Genomic DNA, 20,831 nt, shown 5'->3' on the forward strand with positions numbered 1-20,831 from the left:
AAACCCAAGAGTCATTTGTAAAAGCTAACTGGACATTAATGGATGTTCAAAGCCAGATCAATAATTTCAATTCATCTCTCACATAAACTGAAAGGAAAAACGTCATGCTTTCAAATACCACCCCATCAATCTGCATAAAATAACCACACCATGCTCTGGAGAGGCATCTTTCAGCTGCTGCTGATCTCCCAATGCTTTAATACTGATTTAAATCACAGATTTTATTCACACTAGTGAACAAAAATCCTAGAAAGAACCTAAAAATCCTAAACACCCCCCTCCCCACCCCCCAATAAAAAGTCACTTTCACATTGCATCTCCCTGGAAGATTCAAGCATTGATTTTGCACAGCATAAAGAAATTTTCTCCCCCAATCTGTTTGTACCTACTCTCAGTTTTCTGCTAGTTGAGATAGGTCAGCAGGAGCGGCGTGTAAATGAATATGACTATGTGATAACTTTAACCACATCAGAAGTCTTGTTGTTCCTTACTGTCACTCAGCAAAAGAGCCTATTTTTACCTCAAATGTTAGTGGTATGTCACTAGAGATATCCCACAGAGTACAGATGGGATTAACAACAGGGGTGCTATCTTGGGAACTAAAGCCCTAAAACTTTATAAGAGCTGTGCAAATATTTTCATATCAAAGGAAAAACCCATACATTTTTGGGTTTTCACCCATTCTGCTGGGCAGGGTGTGAATATCTCTCGCATTCTGTGGTTAAAAAAAACCACATTAATACCTTTCAAGTATAAGTAGTCCTTTCTGATATGTGGAAAAATGTCTGCAAGACTGAGCTTTAGGTTTAATTCTCAAAAAGGAGGCCAAAAAGTAAAGCGCTGCAGGAGAAGACGTAACTACAGAACACCATGGTGTTGATGGGCACAGCTGGGCACCACAGCTGTATTTCTCTAATCATCTGCCATCCCATCCACTCATCTTCTCAGCTTTTCTACATGCAATTTACATTTTGTGTTTAACTTCCCCCTCCTTCATATCCTCTGGATAGTCTGTGGTTTGACATTCAAGCCACCACCAAAAGCTGTTCCTGGTCAAATCTAAGGACCGCTCTTCGGTGCCTATCCCTCATAATCTATCTGGAGGAAAACCATAATCCTGAACACAGATCCTTAAAGTAACAGCCAGTTCTAGCCTCCACTTTGACATTTCCACTTAATCTTACTGCATTTTTAGAATAATACCCCAAATACATAATCACTGTTTCTGGGATGGAAACTTGCTCAAGGCTCAGAAAAAAAAAAAAAAAGACATTCCAAGATCCAAAGACCCAAGATCTGTCCAAAACAAATAACAAAATGAATACATTCACTCGCATACATGGAAAATACAAGATGACAGAAACATAGCTGCAGAACAGCTTGTCATAAGAAGGCAGACTGGACCTGACCCTCTTTAGAAAAATTTGCAAAACCCAGCAAAAACCTCAGCAAGACACCCTTCCCCCAAACAATACCACAAACAGAATTTCAGTTACAAAAAAAAAAAAAAAGATTTGATAGAAACTCCAAAGTCTATTATGACTTCCGTACTACTATTTATTCTCCATCAGTGGCAACAGCCACAATAGCAAAGTGCTGCAACTCTCACTTCAGCAGAAGTTACAGAGCAAAAGAAAAGGTTTCATGAAATATCTAAGCACTTTAATCCATTTGAATCGTTCTTGCAATTAAGCACAATCTTCTTTCCAAAAGATTTTCCTTCTATCCTCTAGCTATGAGTCCTTTACATCATGACTGCATTTATGCCGTTCTATTTAGAGAAGCCGGTGTGAGCAGAGGGAAAAAAGAGGGAGATAACTGAACACAGAATCCTAAACAGAACAGCTTATAAATATTACATACGAATATCAAAAGTAGGATACACTGAACTTTGGACAGTTACAGTTGCAGACAGGGACAACAAAGCACAAGATGAAATGCAAGCTGATTCCCAGCACACACATCAGTTTAGTGTCTGCGCTGCTGTCACTGCACAGACGTCAGGATCTTGACCTCCTAAAGCAACTTGCAGGTTTCTAGTCTACAGGCATCTCAGTTCACAACATCCAAACTTGGGAGGATCCAATTCCAGCAGAGAACACTGAAATTCAGGGTGGGTACATGGGTCTTAAATGAATTACAAGGTCAATTTGCAATAGCTGTGTAAGGAGAGTGAAGGAGAGCACAACCCGTGCCCGCCTATGCAATGAAGGCAGTTTTTTTTTTAATGATGGCCATTTCTTTTCTACTTTCACCCAGCACAGGACTAAGAAGTTATTTCCAGCAAGAAATAACTCTTTATCCACAGAGCATAGTTTATAGTGACCAGCAATCCACAAGAGGTTTCTGGGTCCATTTTAAAGTACAACATTTTGTGTAAATGTTGAAATCTAGCAATCTTTGGGTTACTTTGCTAACCCTACTGGACTAGGTGATGTACAATAGCCTTGGAGCTGGAAAACTGACAACATAGGTAAGCCTATATAACTTCTCTACGTTAAATTATAAACGTGTTCAACCTCCCCTGCTTATAAAGTTAATTGTTTGTCAGCATTAATGTGTCTTTCCAAACCTACCAAGAGCTTCAACTATGAGTTGAAGATACTTGTCTCAAGCTTGTTTTCCTCATAGATCAAAGTCTTGTCATTGTCGACTTAACGGGATCCTAACACAAAGCAAGCAGCTTATGAAGAAATTATTCCCTGAAATTCTATATTAAAAAAAAAAAAAAAATCTTCCCTGAAAGACCTCAAGACTGTCCTCTCCACAGCCTAACACACATGTGAAGACCAGCCAATTTTTTTTGCAAAGGTCCAGTCTTTACTGCAGAATGGGTAACATCACGATGCCTATATTGAAATATTTCCCTACTCCAGTGTTGATCTTCCTTTCCCACAGTGCTAATATTGGGTTCTTCAGTTTAACTTGCTTTGCCGGGTCTAGAAGACAATTTCTGAGTTTTTTCTGGGTTTTTTTGGACTGATCTCTACAGGATGGCCAAAGTGCATGATAATGTCCTTAGGGCAGTAATTTAGCATTATTAAGGAATGCTGCAAAACAGTTATTTTTTTCTCTATATTCCACAGTTATACAAGACAGTCCAGTAAGGAGTTTCTTGGGTTTTTTATTAAGGGATTGCAAAGAAATCCTCCAAGTCTTAAATTTTTTCTGTTTGTCTAAAATCTTCCAGAGAGATTTTAAAGAGTAGCACGGAAGGCTAAAACAAAGGTCTTATCTGTTGTTCACACAGGAAGCTGAATTTTTATTTCCATAATTACATGAGTTGGGACTTCCCATACTCAAAGGCTAAGCTGTTTTATTGCAACACTACTTGTGCGTGACGCAGCAAAAAAAAAAAACCCAAAGCAGATGATCTGCTTCAGAAATCAAAACTTCATATAGGCAGGTTTTTTAAAAACCCCATAGCACACCACAGAGATACTTTACCATGAGTCCCCAGCTTCAGCAACTTAAATTTCTAGCTATTCCAACTGGCTTAATAGAAATTACCTCTACTTACTAACCTTGCCCTTCTCCTCTCCTTAGCTACTTATGGTAATTTCACATTTATCTTAAAAAGTGCCATATTAAGTGCTCGTGATCCAAACCTATTATGCTTGTCAAAGAGAGAGAGAGATAGATCTTCTGTTATGCAATGTAGACCCATTGCATCTTTTTACTCCTCTCCAAGGAAGATTACAAAAACCATAAGAGAAAAGTATCAAGCCTTCAATAATCAACAGTCCGAGCTCCTATACCTGAACTGCAACTTTTCAAATCTTTCAGAGGGTTGTCTCTATTTTACCTCTGTTTCACCAACAGGCTAGAGGTTTCACACAGATGTACATATATGTTACAGGTCAGAAGGGCTTATTCTTACTTTTATTCATCCAGCGACTTAATACAACATTTATGACCAACCATAACAGTGAAGAAAAAACAAGTTGCGTGAACTTTTTCCACCTTTCCAAACTCAGATATCAAATATACATAAGAAAAATACAGAATGCCTGACATCTGGCATCTGCATAGCGATCAGGAAATCCTGAATTGTTCACAAGAATATGGCGAATAGGATCATACAGCTTCTGTTTGTGTACCTAGCGTATTTCCAGGGCAAAAAACTCTTTCTAAACGGTTGCTCTCTAGCACAGCAGCAGACAGTAACACACACAGATGCCTGCCAGCGTGATGTTAAATACTCCAATGTGTGAGTCAGTGAACTGCCAGTACTCCTTACTATATATCACAACCAAAAGCATAAAGCTCCTTGTTTGGCTTTATCTTGTTTAAAAATATTCTCACTGTGTGATTCAAACCAATGTTCCTCCTAAAAGAACAGTGCCAACGCAACTGTCTCTACATGCAGCTGTAAGGACTCCCAAGAAAAGCCATTAGCAGATCTGAATCCAACATCTATGTAGCTTCAGGATCATCTCAACTGACCTATCCTTGGTACAATTTCATGCTAAATGGATATATAGGAACAAGTTGTGGACATTTTGGATCAGGAGGCATGAACTCTGTCATTTAGCAAAATATGGTCTAGTACTCAAGGAAGCTGGCAAAGACAATTTGGCCAAGCAGGCACAACAGGGAAAAGCCTTTTAAAAGGACGTATGATTAAATGGAAGAGCCAGGTTTGCCCTACCTGGACATAAATTCCTTTGCCACTGTTAATCCTGCACCTAAGACAGAACTAAAGGTTGTAAAGTCCTTAAAAATAATAATAATATTTAAAAAAAAAAAGCAACCAGAAGAGACAGGTTTTAAACTCTTGGCACCAGCACCTGACAGTACCTGGAGTTTCCCCCACCTCTAGAGCAATAACAGGCCTTAGCAGAACGGCGAAGCTGAAACGCTCCACAAAACCCCAGGGCATGCAGAGCTAGAAGGAATGGGTGCCAAGCCCTTCTTATGTCATTCCCTCCTCCGTTTCAGTGTGCAGCAATCAAGTCGAAGGCAATTTTGCAACTGACTTCGGCAGCTGCAGAATCGCATCCACAGGTATTTACGGTCACGGTAGCCACACAACCATTCTTCCATGCAAACGCACATCACGTCCTCTGCATGCACCTCATCTCACACACCGGTCCCCAGTTGCTTTATCAGCACAGGAGCAAGCAAGGTGAACAGGAGCTGATAATGGCTTTATTGTTGCTATGTAAAAAAGCAGGATTGATTCATATAAATATTTGTTCCAGAAATCTTAAAGTCTTTTAAGTGTAGCCTTAATAAAATGCTGCTCTCCTGACCCTTCTGAACAGTACCAAATTTGTTCACGGAGATGAAACGGAGGACAGATTACAGTGACCTACCCAAACAAGCAGTCGCATTAGATATATTTAAGTGACAAGGGAAGAAGCTCGACACTTCAGGTTATTTTACAACTAGCTTCACGATGTTTCTGAACACCAACTAAGGGCACTGCAGCCTGTGGTTCTGCCTGCCAGGAAAACATTCAGCACGGTGCCCTGAACCAGCTCTAACTCCCTTGGGTTCATATCCAAGTCTTGGACTAGCTATGCCAGAAACTGCAAAGCTTTCAGCCCATCTAGCCCAAGCACAAAGATCAGGCCAAGTTTCAACTGACCCCAGATCCGTTTGCTGTACTAAATTAAAAGCCTGTGACACTTTTGAAGACTTTTGCTGCAGGGCGGGTTCAGAAAATGTTACCAAACCTGTAGGCACTGCAGATGGCACTGAGTCATGGGTGCCGCACCCAAAGGTGTTTGGTTAGCAGGGAGAGGGTGATGTGTTCAAGGACATCCTTCAGTGAATACACAGCGAATGCCACCCACACTGCTTTGTGCTGACCCGACTCAGCAGCTGAACACAAGACTTCGAGAAGTTGGGATGTCACCCCTCTTTTTTTTTGTGAGATGGGTCAGGCGTCTTTTCTATTAATGTTCTTTTACAAGAACATTGCTTTTACAGCAAAAGACATGGTGGCATATCAGTAATAAATGAAGCAGTATGAGCAGCGTCACATGCTGTCTGTTCTTCCTCAGGTTCAATGGATCTGTCCACTTGATATCAGGGTTTCTCCTCTCTTGCTCCCTATTTACATGCATCCTCCGAAGGCTGCAAGAGTTCATGCCAGAAGGAAGAGAGTCTAAGCTCTGAAGTCTTCATTTCCTAGGTATTTAAATACTTCCCTGTTTTTCTAGTTAATTCCTGAATGGGTATTTCTCATTAAATCCAAGCACAGTTTGGTTCTACATGACCAGGATTAACTTTTTATGGCATTTATAGAATTCAGTGATAAAACTTAATTAATTGTTCTTCACCGCATCAAAGCCTGAACAGGATGTCACCAATTGTATGTGCCACAAGAACAGCTTATTTATTTCAGATATTGGAAGAGAGGAGGATGGTTGATAAAGAAGGCTTTAGTCCACTTTTCCAGCTCTGTCTTGCCCTACTTAATCTCCCAATTGTTACATTAGATTTGCCAGTGCTGCAATACCTTCTATAAAATAGCTGTTATTTTTAAAAAAATTTAAAAGCAAGGTATTAGAAAGAGCACTTCAAAGGAAAAGGAGCCACGTGCGGTGGCACTTCTAAACCTGTGGCTTATCAACCATAAGAATGTAGCTGAGAAAATGGCAAAGCTTTAAGCACACATACATCCAATGCAAGCAAACCAACCAACCCAACCATAAAATAAAAGTAAGAACCAAATATTCAAACTTAGCCTATTTTTTAGTTGAGAGCGTTTAAAAAGCATTATGGCAACGCTACACACTCTAATAGTTAAAAAGACACATGGAAGAACTGGGTCAAATTCAACCCTTATCTAAGACAACAGATGCTAGTGCAGTCAATAGAGTTCAAAGTCTGAATGGGTCCTATTCTATGACTAACAAAAAGCATCATTAAGAGTGCAAACTTCTGTATATTATGTGCATACATGGAAATGTGTCTCGGAAAAGATGTATAATTGCCTTTATACTTACAGGTGGCTTCTCTGCATCCTGTGTATCAAGTTAGTGTCCTGCCACCTCTTCCCATTACTCAGAAAGTCTTAACTGGTCTGCTGCAAGGCTCCCTCTACCTGCGGACTGCACAGCTTGGTGGGAATGATCATTTCTGCATTATCTAAAAACAGCCCCTCTGAGGCACAGATGGTTCCTGCTGAAAGTTGCACAAAGTTGTATTAGAAGCACCAAGCCTCTCCCTGTCCGACCTCACACCTCCCCAGCTGCCCTGGGCATCTTCACCTCGTACTTATGATTTCTCAACCAGGAAAGGAAACAAGGAGGTTCTCCGCTAGCCCTGCAGTTAATTTAGGCTTTGCCAATTCTGGCTGTATTAGCAGCTTTCAGCTGTTTCAGCCCACGTACCACACTGACTATGCTACAACAACAGCTCAATTGTCACAGGATAAATCTTCTTGCTTAAACATCTGAGGCAAGTCCTAGCTGGAAGCTATTCTGCAGGCGAGCAAAATCAGGGATGCTGTGGAGTCATACCCAAGAAGTCCTGGGAACCTCAGTTTTATGGTAAGGCAAAACAGCACCTCCCCAGTTCACATGGAAGACTACAAGGAGCCAGAAATCTGAAAAATCAGAGCCCCGATTCCCAAATTTCTGCATTCACAGGCCCACAGGGTCCAAAACCATCTCTTGGATATCCAGGGTCTGTGGCTCTTGCAGGAGCCAGACCTCTGGGCCCTTTTAGGAAAGTTTGACACATTTCATCTCCCTTTGGAAATCAAATTGGAGACAAATTTTAAAACCTTGCCAGGTTTTGAAGAGCACAGAGTACTGCACTGTGCTTTGTTTTTCTTTGCTTTTGTTTTTAGTTAAGTTTCTCTAATCATACTCATGAAAAGACAAGATGTTATTCATTAGTATTACTGAGAGAGTAAGTTTTGAAAACCTGTGTGACATTGAAAATCTCCCCATCATCTTTTCTTCTCCAATTCAAAATGCAAACAACACTTAAAAATGGTTTTACTAAGCCCACAAACCTGTATGGAGAGTAAAGAGATGTGGTGGGGTGATTGTTTTTGCTAGAGTTATTTTACCTCCCATTTTTTAAAGTTTATCATTGGCACAGTACTACAGATATTCCTTAGGATTTACTTCCCTAAACTCAGGAGAATGAATCTGGCTATTTTAATAAGTATTTATTTCAGGACAGCTCATTGCAACACTTTAGATAAAATGCAGTGTTACTAAGGAGTCTCACATCTGCCCTTCTGAAGGGAGAAAGGCCCTATGTGCTTCCTCTACATCGCAGTGCAAAGTCCTGAGTCAACAAGCCATATGTGTAAATACCGTCCAAAAAAAGGCTGGTTTCTTCACTTTCTGCCTTGCTGCTGAAGTGACTACCTTGTCCCCCCCCCTCCTCTCCCCGATCACCCACATTCACCCCAGTAACAGCCTCCATCCCATAGCAATAAAGTATGGCAAAAAATACTGAAAACCAACCTCCTCCTGTAAAATAAGCATCGTGATTAAATTCATGAGCTGTTTCCATCCTAATACGCCAGGGGAACGCTCCCGTATCTTTTGCTTTGTAAGGAAAACACATACCAGCTGTTCTGATTTTTATGAAAAATTTACATCGAGTTCTCAATTTTCTAAGAAGTCTGAATTTCTCCTCCTTTGTCACTGACACCCAAATAAACAAAACCAACTCAAAGCCCAAAATCCTCAAAACCACAACCCAGAGGAGTCATGCTGCAAAGCAAAGCAAATCAAAAAGAAACCCAAGTCTAGAGCTTCTGCTTTGAATGTCGTCTTTAATCAGGCTCCGAGGGATGAATTCAGCAGGGGAGGGCAGACTGTTGGTTTATTTAGTCACTTATTTTAAGTTTTAGTTTGGAGTCAAATTCTCTCAGTACTTTTCAGTTAACCGAAGGTATTTCAGCATGAGACATCAAATACCAGAGGCCTTCTGAAATCCGTGTGACTGATCTTACACAATTAACACACTTTGAGCTACTTGCTTTGAACCAAAAAGTTTCAAGAGGATTTCACTAAGGGCGCAAAGGGCTCTGTGCTTACCTTTTGGGTTGGGTTCGTTCTAATACAGACTCCTGCACAAGGTGGGGGAAGCACAACATGCACACACAAACATTAGCTGCACGAAAACTGTGTTAATGTCACTTATCAGCTATTCCTGTTTCCACTGACATTCAGTATTAACCTAAAATTAGTTTGTTGTTAATTAAAAACATACACGTCTACTACAGTAATAATATAAAGAGCCAGAATCTCAGATGGAAAAAAAAAATTAAATTATTTGATTTTATGTAAGCACAAATTCCTAATTGGGAGCATTTTGTACGCTGGGGTGCATCTTCTCAAATGGTCACTGGAAGAGTGGCAAAAGTAACTCAGGTCTGTGTCACAGAGTTAGAAGACAGCAATAGTATTAGCAAAAACCTAGCGCTATAATTAGAATACGAGTAGCGCAGCTCATTTTGGAAGCACTAGCACCCAGAAGATTGGAAAGGATGGACAGAGTGAGATCTCTTATATATAATCTGAATACATATAGGTTTGCTGGTTTATGTGAACAATGTTCATCAGAAGTAAGTTTTGCTCTCTGGGTACCTACACATTAATTGGCAGTCTCATTTGTTATCCTGCTAAAACAATTAACAGTATAATAGTTTTCAAATAGCCTTCCAAGCTGTTTTGTTAAGTGCATTACTATTCGAAGTAGTAGGAGATCACCCTTTGTTTTGGCTGAGGCTCCTGGATCATAACATTTTCTTTTTGACCCCCAGGTCTGTAGTACTTTACTTATGCAAAAAACCCCCGATTTCAGCAGGATCATTCAAACACAAAGCTACTTACATGTGCAAGCACTTGCAGAACCAGGGAAGTGAGCGAACACAATTTTATTCCCTTTATTCTACTGTTTTCCCCCGCATAAAAACCTTATTGGTCTTCTACAACACTACCTCATACCTTGTCTGTCTTTTTTTCTTGTTTTTCCAATATGGCCATGTTTTCTTTCAGAATTTTCACAATCTCAGCAGGATTTTTGTGCGATTTACTAAACAAAGGCATGGTTTTTCTTCACCTGGATTTCTTCCTTCAGGACAGAAGAGGACTGCCTTAAATCAAATGAGAAACAAAAATAGCTTTTAAGGTTTACATGAAAATGCAATAAAACCACACAAAGGCATTATGAACAAGAAAAGGTTATGCCTCAGGCACTCTGTTTTGCTTCAGCTACTCAGTAGAGCAGTAAAAGTTCTCACGTACAGTTACAGCAAGTTCATCCAGGATTCACAAGCCACCATTAGCACATGGAAAGCAACTACTAAGCACCTGCATGGGAGCTGAATGCTTCCTAAAGCCCCTGACCTACAGGTCAGTGCTCCAGCGAGTCTGTGCCTATATCCAATGTTTTTTGGACACTGCATATCTGGCAGGCTCCACTAGATTTCTGACAGGGGTTTCTGCCAAACTGGTTTCGTTGTGATGCAGCTACCTAACTGTAGACACCAGCATACCAAAAGCGTCCTTTGTTTAGAGCATTGCAAGGTAAGGGTCCCAGCTTCTCTACCATTGCTCCCTCTTCTTCAGCTGCTTTTCTTTTTCAGCCTAAAGCTTCTCAAGGGGAAGCAGTTTAAGCTATCCCCTAAGTCTGACAGACTTCAAGAATCTGTGGGTCAGGTCTCACTTATGTAAAACATTGCTTGAACTAAACAAGGAACAGAGGATCAGGCCCAAATACAGACACAAATGTTTTCATGACATTTAAATGAAAGACTGAGCATTTTAACGAAAATGGGTTTGTTTGTTTAATTTAAAACATTCTTCCTCTGTATGGTTAGAAAGGCAAATACCACATCACTGTATTTATACATGAAAGAAACCAAGTAGCTTAGTTTCTGATCCTACATAGCATTAAGTTGTGAATTCCAATGGGTTTTGCTGAGGGTCCAATACAAAGATCTACTGAAGTCAACAGACAGACTATAGATGGGAATATGTTCTGGCTAAGGCAGTACCACTTTCCAGGGAGAGCCCAGCACCATTCTGGACCACATTCCAGTTTGCACAATAAAGAAGAGGTAAAAAAAAAAACAAACCACAAACCAAAAGCAAAAATAATCTCAAATTTTCATCTCTTTCCACAACAAAAGACAACCATCACCATCCCTCCCCACACACATTTGCAAGATCAGTTGTGAAAACATAAATATATACAAACACCACTTCAATCTCCTTTTTCTTCTTCAACTTTTACAATTAAAAAAAGGCTTTATACAAAAGGTTTTAAAGGAGAGAATTAAAGAGCACAATACGCACAGTATAAAGAAGAAAACCCAGTGGTCCCAAAGAACCCACTCCTCTCATGCTTCATTGTTACTACTGACACGCTCCAGAGTCCATCAGGAAGTGTGACCCCATTTGTGCCACCCATCCATGTGTTACTAATCCCCAAATATCCTATGGAATGAATACCCAGATTAGATATACATTCTATTACAACTATAAATAGCAACCATATGAAACAGCCCAGTACAAAATTCAAACCATAGAGGAGTACTTTAAAAAAAAAAAAAAGAAAAATTAAAAAATATATCTATACAGACTCTTCCCTAACATCTTATTAAAAACATTTTAAAATATTTTTGCAGATTATCTTTACAGGAACAGTTTCTATGACACACAGGAAATACTTTTAAATGTCTTATTTAAACCAAAAGTTCCTTTATAGTGTCCAGAGTAGTTGAATTTGTATATAGCTTCTCATTTGTTGCTAGGTCAGTTTTACAGGAATATATTCATATTCAACATCTGAAAGCTCACGTCTTTCGGATTTCCATTTTCAAGCTCCTCACAGTTCAGTTCAAACTCATTTTTATTTCTGCAGTTTTGGCTATGTAACCATCACTCCTTGGCTGAGCTCTCAACTGCGGACTCCTGCTCCCATGGAGCTCCCAACTGAAAGCTTTGGCAGCACCATCCAACCAGTAACAGAGCACAGTCACACCTCAAGCTGAAAACATGCAAGGCTGAAGACTGGGATTACTAACGACTAACTCACTGGGGCACGCTCAGCTACATACAAGCACTGGAAAAGACTGGGATGCCAGTATTATACAATAAATTTGTTTAAATGCTGCTAGCAAGCGCCAAGCACGCTGTAATCCTGCACGTGCTGCAATTAGAAGATTAGTAATTCACAACATACTTCAAGAAGGACCTGATTCTGCATGTTTTTATTATCCGTGAAGACATGGCATGAGGATGGGAAGATGCAAGAGAGAAAGTCTGAGAGCAGCAGCCCAACAGGCATGTTGCATTTCAGAAAAGAAGTATTTTCATCCAAGGTGGGGCAAGTTTATTCAGATTGCTGAAGTCATCCCTTCATCTTCCCCTTTTAGAAGTCTCCACACAAGGAAAAGCAAAGGGGGAGATAATTTAATTTTTAAATTGAAGTATTCATGAGCTAGAGGTTCTGAGATTAAAAAAAAAAAAATTAAGCCCACATTTCTAACTGAAATGTTGACTATAAATTATAAACACATTTCCCTCCCAAAAAGTAACTTACATAGCTGTCTAGAGTATGGTGTCTGTATTTAAATAATCACTGATTTGCCATAAAATTCCAACAGCCAGGCTAGCACTTTTCCACTGTATAGTTCCAGTCTTACTGCTGAGTTACCACAGCACTGCTCAGTGATAAAATACCATTTCTCTTCACTTCATACCCTACCAGTGTCCTAATCACAACAGCAAAGTCACCGACAATAGGGCAGGAAGGGACTGAAGAGACTGTTTAGTTCATCCCTCTGCTGAACAGAGCCAAGTCTCTGCTTCACTTCATTTATCAGTCTTACATACAAAGCAAAGCATCCGCTGTACGCAAGCGGAGGGAGACAGAGAGGGAAAGGGGAAGAGCCCCAGATGTGCATCAAAGAATGTTTTTGGATTTACCCCTTTTCAGGACACAGTTTTTAACCCATCAGCATCTGGCAAAAGATTATCCATCACTTCAGAAAATACATACTGGCAGCTGCAGGTTACGGTCCCTTTTGCTTCTCCATGCAGGAATCTCCAAGGGGGCACATGCTAGTCACAATTACAGGTAGAAGCAAAAGGGGGTAAAGTCACTCTGCTGAGATTTGGGAGTTGTACTCCTTAGTCTTATGGCTGGCTATTCCCTAAGGCACATGACAAAACAAGGACTCCTCTCCTCCAGCTTTGCTCCTCATGACTGGATTCTCCAGCATCAAAGAAAGCACAAGCTCTTGCTAAAGCTCTTAACACAGCTGGGCATTTCTGCCCTGTCCTCCTCCTTGTATCAGCTCTGCTCTCTCAGCTTTACTTGGAAGGGAAGGTCTTCTCTTTGGTAGAGGCACTAATTTAGTTTAAATTCACTATTCCTTTCATCACTTTTTTTCAGTCCATTTTTTGGAACTCTGTATTTTCCAGGCATCTAGCCCTCTGTCAAAGTTGCTTGAAATTGGCCAGCAAGTTCAAAAGTTACCATGGGAAGAGAAGTAGGATGAGAGATGGACAGCGTGACCACATAAGCTTCGTTTTCTCAAGAAACCAGTCTAAAAAAATAACTGAAATACAAAGATGAAAGACAACTGAAAAGAATGCAACACAGGCTTACCAAAGGTAGCCCATACTACAATCCCTTATATATATATAGTTAGACAGATAAAACACAGTAGAACCCATGCATCCAACATGGAAATACACTGAACTGAATACAGTAGAAAATAAACTAGTTGAAGGAAAATTATCATGTAGAGGAAGACTGATTGTCTGAGAAGTTAAGAACAATTTGGGGATGGGATTGTATTTAGAGAGGCATAGGAATTAAGAGCATACCCCAAAATTGTGGTGCCTCAAAATAGGAAGACACTATCAACAGTGAAGAGGATTGTAATATCATTACCTGAGAAACTGGATTGCCTCACGGACTGAGATAATAAAAATAGGATAAAAACTAAGAGCAGAAAGTATCAGATAATGCTGAATGGCAGAAGAAACAGAGAGTTTGTAGATGCCACATCCCTGGAAACATTCAAGACCAGGTTGGACAGGGCTCTGAGCAACCTGATCTAGTTGAAGACGTCCCTGCCCGTGGCAGGGGGTTGGCCTAGATGACCTTTACAGGTCCCTTCCAACCAAAACCATTCTATGACTCTATCAATATCTCCTTCAAGCTGAAGACTTACCATGAGAAATGACAAAGACAGACACCTGGTGACTACACCCGTATTTTACAGACAGGAGAAAGACAGATGCAAATCTGTGATGAATTACGAAAGTAATTGCCAGTAGAAATACAAAGGTATTCACGTCTTTTGTACAAAGTCTTGATGGAACTTCATACAGAACACTGTACACAATCCTGAACACCCGCAGTGATGTAAAATCAACAGAGATTAGAGCGGGTGCAGAAAAGGACCCCAGCCTGGCCAGAAAAACCAGAAGACCAGCATGTCTAGGAGGCTAAAAGTGCTCACCTTGGTAAGCTTAAGATAAAATACAGGGAAGCCAAAGAAGTTATTTCACCTCAAATAACAATAACACTTTATTTATGCAGAAGCAAATGGCTATAAACTGCCGATGCATAAACTTAAGCTGAAAATGTAAAGGTTACCAACCATTGGAGCTTTGAGATTTTGAAATGACCTACTCAACCAGGCACACTACAGAGCATCTGTTCATAAATTTTTGACACTGCTGTCTGGCAGCAAAGGACAGGGCTGAATAAGCCCCTTTCTTTCCTACTTTCCAGGAAAACTTTTTCCATCTAATGGTTATTCAACATATGTTTTTATAACATCAGAAATGCATTGTGGACAGTCCTGAATTCGTAACAGGGGACCAGCCAACTTCTGAAACATTTAGTTGTAATGATGTTATTTCACCCAGTGCTCTTGTGAGGCACTTACGAGACCAAGGAAAGAAACAGCTGTATCTCACCCGACCGACTCTCCCGGCCTCAGAGATTGTATCTCCCGGTCATGGGGAAAATGTCCCGGCAGTGCTGTAGGAGGAACGGTGTTTTCCAAAGCCTGCTGTTGCCATCAGTATGAACAGGACGTTTCAGCCACCAGAGCTGGAGAGTCCAGCATATTTTACAAGCCCTACTTTTACAAAAATACTTTCAGGGAATAAAATTCCATGTTTATGCGGGAGAAAAAAATGGCACTGATTTTATTTTAGGTAAGTGACAGAAACACCAAAAGGCAATTTTAAAACACTACTTTCTAAATGTTTGGCTGTTTCTGTTCGAGACAGAAGAAAAAAAAAAATTACACAGGCTAAAGCAGCAAGTTAAATCGAGATGGACAAGGTTTACATGAGGTGAGTTTTAGGGTATTCAGTAGCCTGTCAAGGTAACATAACATCCCTTCATACTCGGGGCACGCCTTCCCTCAGAGGCCTTCAACTCTGCAAACATTTAACCGAGATGGAAAACACACTTCCAAAAAAACCTATATACCTGCTGTTACTCTGTTCCCTCTGCAAAGGGAAAAGCTGAAGCACAGAAAGATCAGAAGACTTACCCAAGGCCACATAAAAAAAAATAATCAGTGGCTGTGTCAGGAAAGAAACCTAGATCATTTGACACCAAAGCCTATGCTTTATCTTCAAAATATCTCTTCTGCCAGTTTATCTGCTCATAAAGGAGATGCACTAAGGAAAAAAAAAAACAACCAACCCAAAACAAAACTTGAGAAACTTGAGCTTTTTAATACAACTATAAAGTACCGTAAGAGATCTAGTTCTGTTTATAGGCACTCTCCCCAATTTCTTTGCTCTTAATCATATACTTTCTCAAAAGATTGCAGCGCAACTGAGCTTGTAAGCACAATGAAGGAAAAATGCAGACAGCAACATCACTCTACTCACCGGCCCATCCCACTGTGAAGTGACTCAGTTAAGCAGCTCAGTAACAAATGCTTCCTCCTGCCCACAACAGCAAGAATAGGAGAGAGCACATGAGCCCATCCATGCACTCTTCATAGACATTCCTCCGGACAAGCCATCTGCTCTTCAAAAATGAATGAGTGAAAAAATTTCCTTCCCTTCAAGTATCAGACATCTGCCTTGTCTTAGTTCCTAACCCTTATCGACTTATTGATCAGAATCAAAACTTTTCAATAACTCATACTGGGTGAGAGCTTCTTGAATGGAAAGACAGACCTTTATTTTCCATTCACCCCAGTGTGGCTAAGATATTCAGGGCCTGAATTAGCACACTTTCTCCATAATCTTGCCTAATTCAGTCTCTACATAATGGAAGAGACGCTTTAGTCCCTCCTCATTTCTCCCTCCTGCCACATTTGAGAAAGCTGTTGCAATTACAGAGTGACATACTCAAACCAGGGGATGGAAGCCCCCATGGGTAATGATCACCTGGAGAAGTCCAATCCATCCTCCCCCATGCAGTGCCCTCACATGACCCACATTTCATTCAATATACAGAAGGAATCAGGGCTACATAACAAGTAACTTCTCTGCAAATCCTCAACGAGTTACAGATTGTGGAAGGTACATTGCAAATGAGACAAACAATTAACAGAAGAGAGGACAGTTCTATGGTTAGGGTGAATGAATGCCACCTCTGCTTGGCAACAAAATTAATCCAGAAACTCAAGAATTTACTCAATTGCTTTACTCAGTAGCCTTGCTGTTGGCTACTTGTTGCATTACCTAGAATGAAGGTGGATAGTGGCTGAAACTTCACCTGAACACACAAAACGTTGCAATAATGCCTCCTATCACCACAATCGTCTTTTTTTAGCAGAGGGCAAGCATCCTGAAGATCAGACATGGAAAATAAGTAGGCAGCTCTGCCCTTAATCTGACCACCTCTACAGAATGAGGATATTAATATCACATAGTTGTTCAATACTGTTATGAAACTGAAGGCATTCATGGTGATGCTCCATTCAAGTGCTGTGGTGCTGCTCTATGGAAGCACTCAAAAGAAATTAATAATTCTATTTTTAATTGAGCGCTTGAATGAGCCCATTCAATAAAAAACCAAAAAGCTTACATAGTCTCTCAGCAAACACGGAGGCCAAAATGAAACACCGAATAGCTATCTGGTCACTGAGGCCACAGTTTGATAAAATGCTTTTATTCCATGACAGTACCACCCTGCTCCACATCTATTCCCATCCCCACAGACTCTGTTGGAGTGGTGTGGCTCTTTGCAGGGCCACATAGTGAGCCAGATCAGGGAACCGACCCAGGTTAACAAAAAATAGCCTGGTGGGGAAAAAAGGTCACGCTGGTTTCCAGTTCAGTTCTCCCCATAGTCTTACAAAGAACTATACCAGCGCAAGAGGGGAAGAAGGGGATGAAAGGAGGGTAGAGAGACAGGGCTGCTGGACCAGATGCTACAGCTCAGGTGTTCACCAGCCAAACCCAGAACGAGGCAGTGATGATGGGAAAGGAGGTGTAAATGTGTGATGATACAAACTTAATGAAAGTATCCTGACCAGGGTACAGAGAACAGACTACACTGGCACAGATAAATGCCAGACTTCAAGTTAGGAACTCTTTCAGTGTTTTGACTCTGCTGCCTACTGTCCCTTTTATTGCAGCAAGTCCTGTGCTACCACATCTATTATTATCATAAAATATTTATTACAAACCAGCATTTGCCCAGTGCAATGCCAGGTAATACTCAGGTTCTGAAGTCAAGCAGAAGTGGCATCCTGTGGCACCATACTCACACCTGCATCAATCATCTCTGTATTACACAGGCTCTCCCACTCATGCTAACAAAGTGGCTAGAAGTAGTAGGTTATTACTTTATGTTGAATAAAACTAGAAAGATAAGAAACCAGCGGTTTTACAGCCACCAAATTTGCAGGACTGATGAGTCAAGAATACCTGGGATTCCTATTTCCATTTGTCACCATGGAGGTCTTTCAAACCTAAAAAATTAAGAATTCAATTCCATGCCTAACTGTAGTCCATAGCAAAACTCCCACAAGCTCAGTCACGCTGAAGGAGGTCTCTTAACTAATGTCTCTGAAGTACACATAATTCTAACAGAACAGCCCTTAACAGCTTTTCATTTAAGTAAAAGGGAAACCAAATTAAATTTCCTTTTCTAGTAGTAATAACAACTGTAGAAATAATGGAAACTGGTAATATAATTTAAATAACATAGGCAGCAGCCAGGAGGGAATAGGACTTCCTCTAAACACATTAGCAAGGAACATGAATATTATTTTTGCTTTTTGTTCAATATTACTGAAAGTTACCTCTCCACACAGCATTCACTTGACCATGTCCTTAGCAAGCTGCTGTATTACTTTCAATAGCTTTGTAACAGATTAAAGTAATTTGCTATAGCAGTAATTTCACTTTACTACTAATATTAGTCCAGGAAAGAGTCTTTGCTCAGGAAAAAAAAGCTTCCCTTAAGCTCAATGAAACTTCTGCCTGATAGTGACTTCGTGAATAGCCCGCTGCACAGAATTAGCATTTCAGGTTGATGAGACCTATCGACTATAAATAACAAGATGGTTAATTTATATACGCCATTTCTTGTGACGGTTCACACGCGCGCTCATCTTCCCTTCATCTCTAACTGTCTCCTGCTGTCTTATGCAAGTGGCCACGCTCTCATTCCTCTGCATCTCAAGAGCCAGCCCGCAGCAGACAGTCAGCGGAGAGGAGCAAGAGAAATGATATATTGCAGATATTTTATTTTTGGAAACCACACTGTAAATAAAGCCATTTCCAGAGATATTCCATGGACACGGAGCGCTTGGTTGCGGAGCCAGCGCCTTATGTAACAGGAGGAGTATTGTTTAGGGTTGCCTGCTTTAAAAAGCCACCCCTGGTAACACAGTTTACAAAGCTATAAAAAGCCAACAGCATGACTACCAAGAACAAGCAGGCAAGCGGTTTATTATGAAAAGGTTGGTGCTAACTGGAAAAAAGAAAAGTTTTCTTAAATCATTTAACTTTCTATCACTCAGAGGACATCATCCTGGCTGACACTTACTGTGTGCGGAAAGGTGGGGGCTCCTAGGCAGCCCCGCGCAGCCCCATGGCCAGGTGCTGAAGACAGCTCTGCCACCTCCCCACAGCCCACGCCGCCGGCAGCTGCCTTCAGTTACCTTCCATTTAATTCTGCTTTATTCCCCTCTGCTGATTATCGACACGTGGCAGAGACAAGGGAATCCCGCGACTCGGCCTCCCGCTCTTCTTCTGCCGAGCCGCTGCCAGCCTCTGGAAAAGCGTTAGCAGAAAGGATCACTTGAACATGCACAGGCGCTCACAAGCAGCTGTAAATTTCCACTCCCCGCTGCCTACGGCCGGACTTGCGGCCTTGCTCCGGCTCCTTGTCGTTCCTGCTCCAACTAGCTCCGTGGCTGGGTGTGCATTTTTCCCCCACTGCCCTCCCCGCTTCCCACTCCCTTGCTCGTCTTGCTCGCAGGCTCACACACCACCCCCCCCAAACTCCACGTCAGAGGAACGCGTGGAAAAGCAAAGGAAGAAGCGATCGCTCCGCCAAGAGATTTCTCCAGGGTTAAGGGAGGCAATGCGATGATTTGGCATCACTTCAGTAAGTTTCCATTCCCCTCCGAAGTCTGTCGGTGCAGGGGAAGCATCGCTGATGGGTCCTTGCACCATCACGTGGCGAAGGCTGCTGGAATTAAATTATTCACCTTGCCGTCCTGCTGAGAATGCAAATAAGGGAGCCCAACAGAGGGTTGTTGTTACGAGAGAATACTAAAATCAACATGCTCATGCACCACATCTTTCAGCGGAGCCCTGCCCAGAGAAGCCGAAGTTAAGCTGCTTCCTGCCTGACTATATGTTATAACATAAAGATCCAAATAGTTTACTGCAATAATACTGGGGGGGGGGGGGGGGGGGAAGGTGCAGTATACTCTAAGCAAAATTTAAATCCCACTGAAAAAAAAAACATTAGCCAAAATTATTTTTTCAAAGGCTAATGCGATGGGGGAAAAAAAAAAAAATCATACAATTGAAGTATTCTAAAACAAGTACTACCAGCTATTATCAAGCACACAAAGACATCAAAATACAATTAAAGGAATTTTTAATGCTTCACTTTTCTCTCTCAACAGCTATTGCTCAGCAAGCACCACATATTCCCAAAGGGAATGGCAAGTGCCTTCCCCACCTGACCCCCCCCAGCTGTCTAAGAGGCTTTGAGAGCAGGGAAAGGAGAATGCTTTACCAGCCACCACAGGCACTGCAGGATGGGATTTAAATCCCATCCTCACCCGGATCTCAGATGAGGCCCAGCAGGGACGAGAGCCCAGCATGTATTTCTCCAGAGCTCACCAGCTTGGGGGGAAGATTTCACCTCCTGTCTCCTCTTCCTCAGGGCAAAGCCCAGCCAAAGTCCTACATTGTTAAAAATAATTCCATATGCTACATTTGCTCGGGGAGCTAATCTCAGCCCCTGCCGCACACCAGCACTACAGTCGCATCAGATCTTGATTTAGGGCTCATCTGCAGTAGCTATTCACAGCCCTACATTAAAGGCAACCAAAAAAGTATGAGAAACCTCATTTCTGATGAGTACAGATGAAACAGACACCTTTTAAAGGGCTAACATCCTTTGCTAGCCATCCCAGCTCCTAACCGAGGCAAACAGGAGTATCCCAAATCCTCACGTTGAAGAGCCAAGAATCAGGAACTTGCCTGTCCCTCCAGGGCTCAGAGAGGCAGAAGTCGTCCCTGCTCCCTTAAACTCCCTGCATGTGCTCCTGCGTTTGCACGGGAGGTGCCAAGCTGACCTCAGATCAGCAGATTTGTGCTCTCAACTTATCTGTAAAGCACGTCATCGTTCATGCTTATGCTTTACCTAACAGCTCA

General features: G+C 41.4%; 1 protein-coding gene across 5 annotated transcripts in view; it reads right to left on the reverse strand.

Annotated features, from left to right (window-relative positions):
- The window catches only part of CAB39L (calcium binding protein 39 like), a 64,473-nt gene that overhangs the window by 28,409 nt on the left and 15,233 nt on the right, over positions 1-20,831 (reverse strand). The window contains exons 2-3 of one of the 5 annotated variants that reach the window (XM_052786155.1): positions 18,982-19,208; positions 9,930-10,078 (exon numbers count right to left, since the gene is read on the reverse strand). In XM_052786155.1, the coding sequence (XP_052642115.1) occupies positions 9,930-10,031 (102 nt within the window). In that variant the 5' untranslated portion in view covers positions 10,032-10,078; positions 18,982-19,208. Of the gene's footprint in view, positions 1-9,929; positions 10,079-18,981; positions 19,587-20,831 lie in introns of those variants that run through there. The other 4 variants (XM_052786156.1, XM_052786154.1, XM_052786157.1 and 1 more) reach the window with 4 other exon arrangements.

The sequence above is a fragment of the Harpia harpyja genome, chromosome 4 (genome assembly GCF_026419915.1).
Source record: "Harpia harpyja isolate bHarHar1 chromosome 4, bHarHar1 primary haplotype, whole genome shotgun sequence".
Taxonomy (NCBI): Eukaryota; Metazoa; Chordata; class Aves; order Accipitriformes; family Accipitridae; genus Harpia; species Harpia harpyja.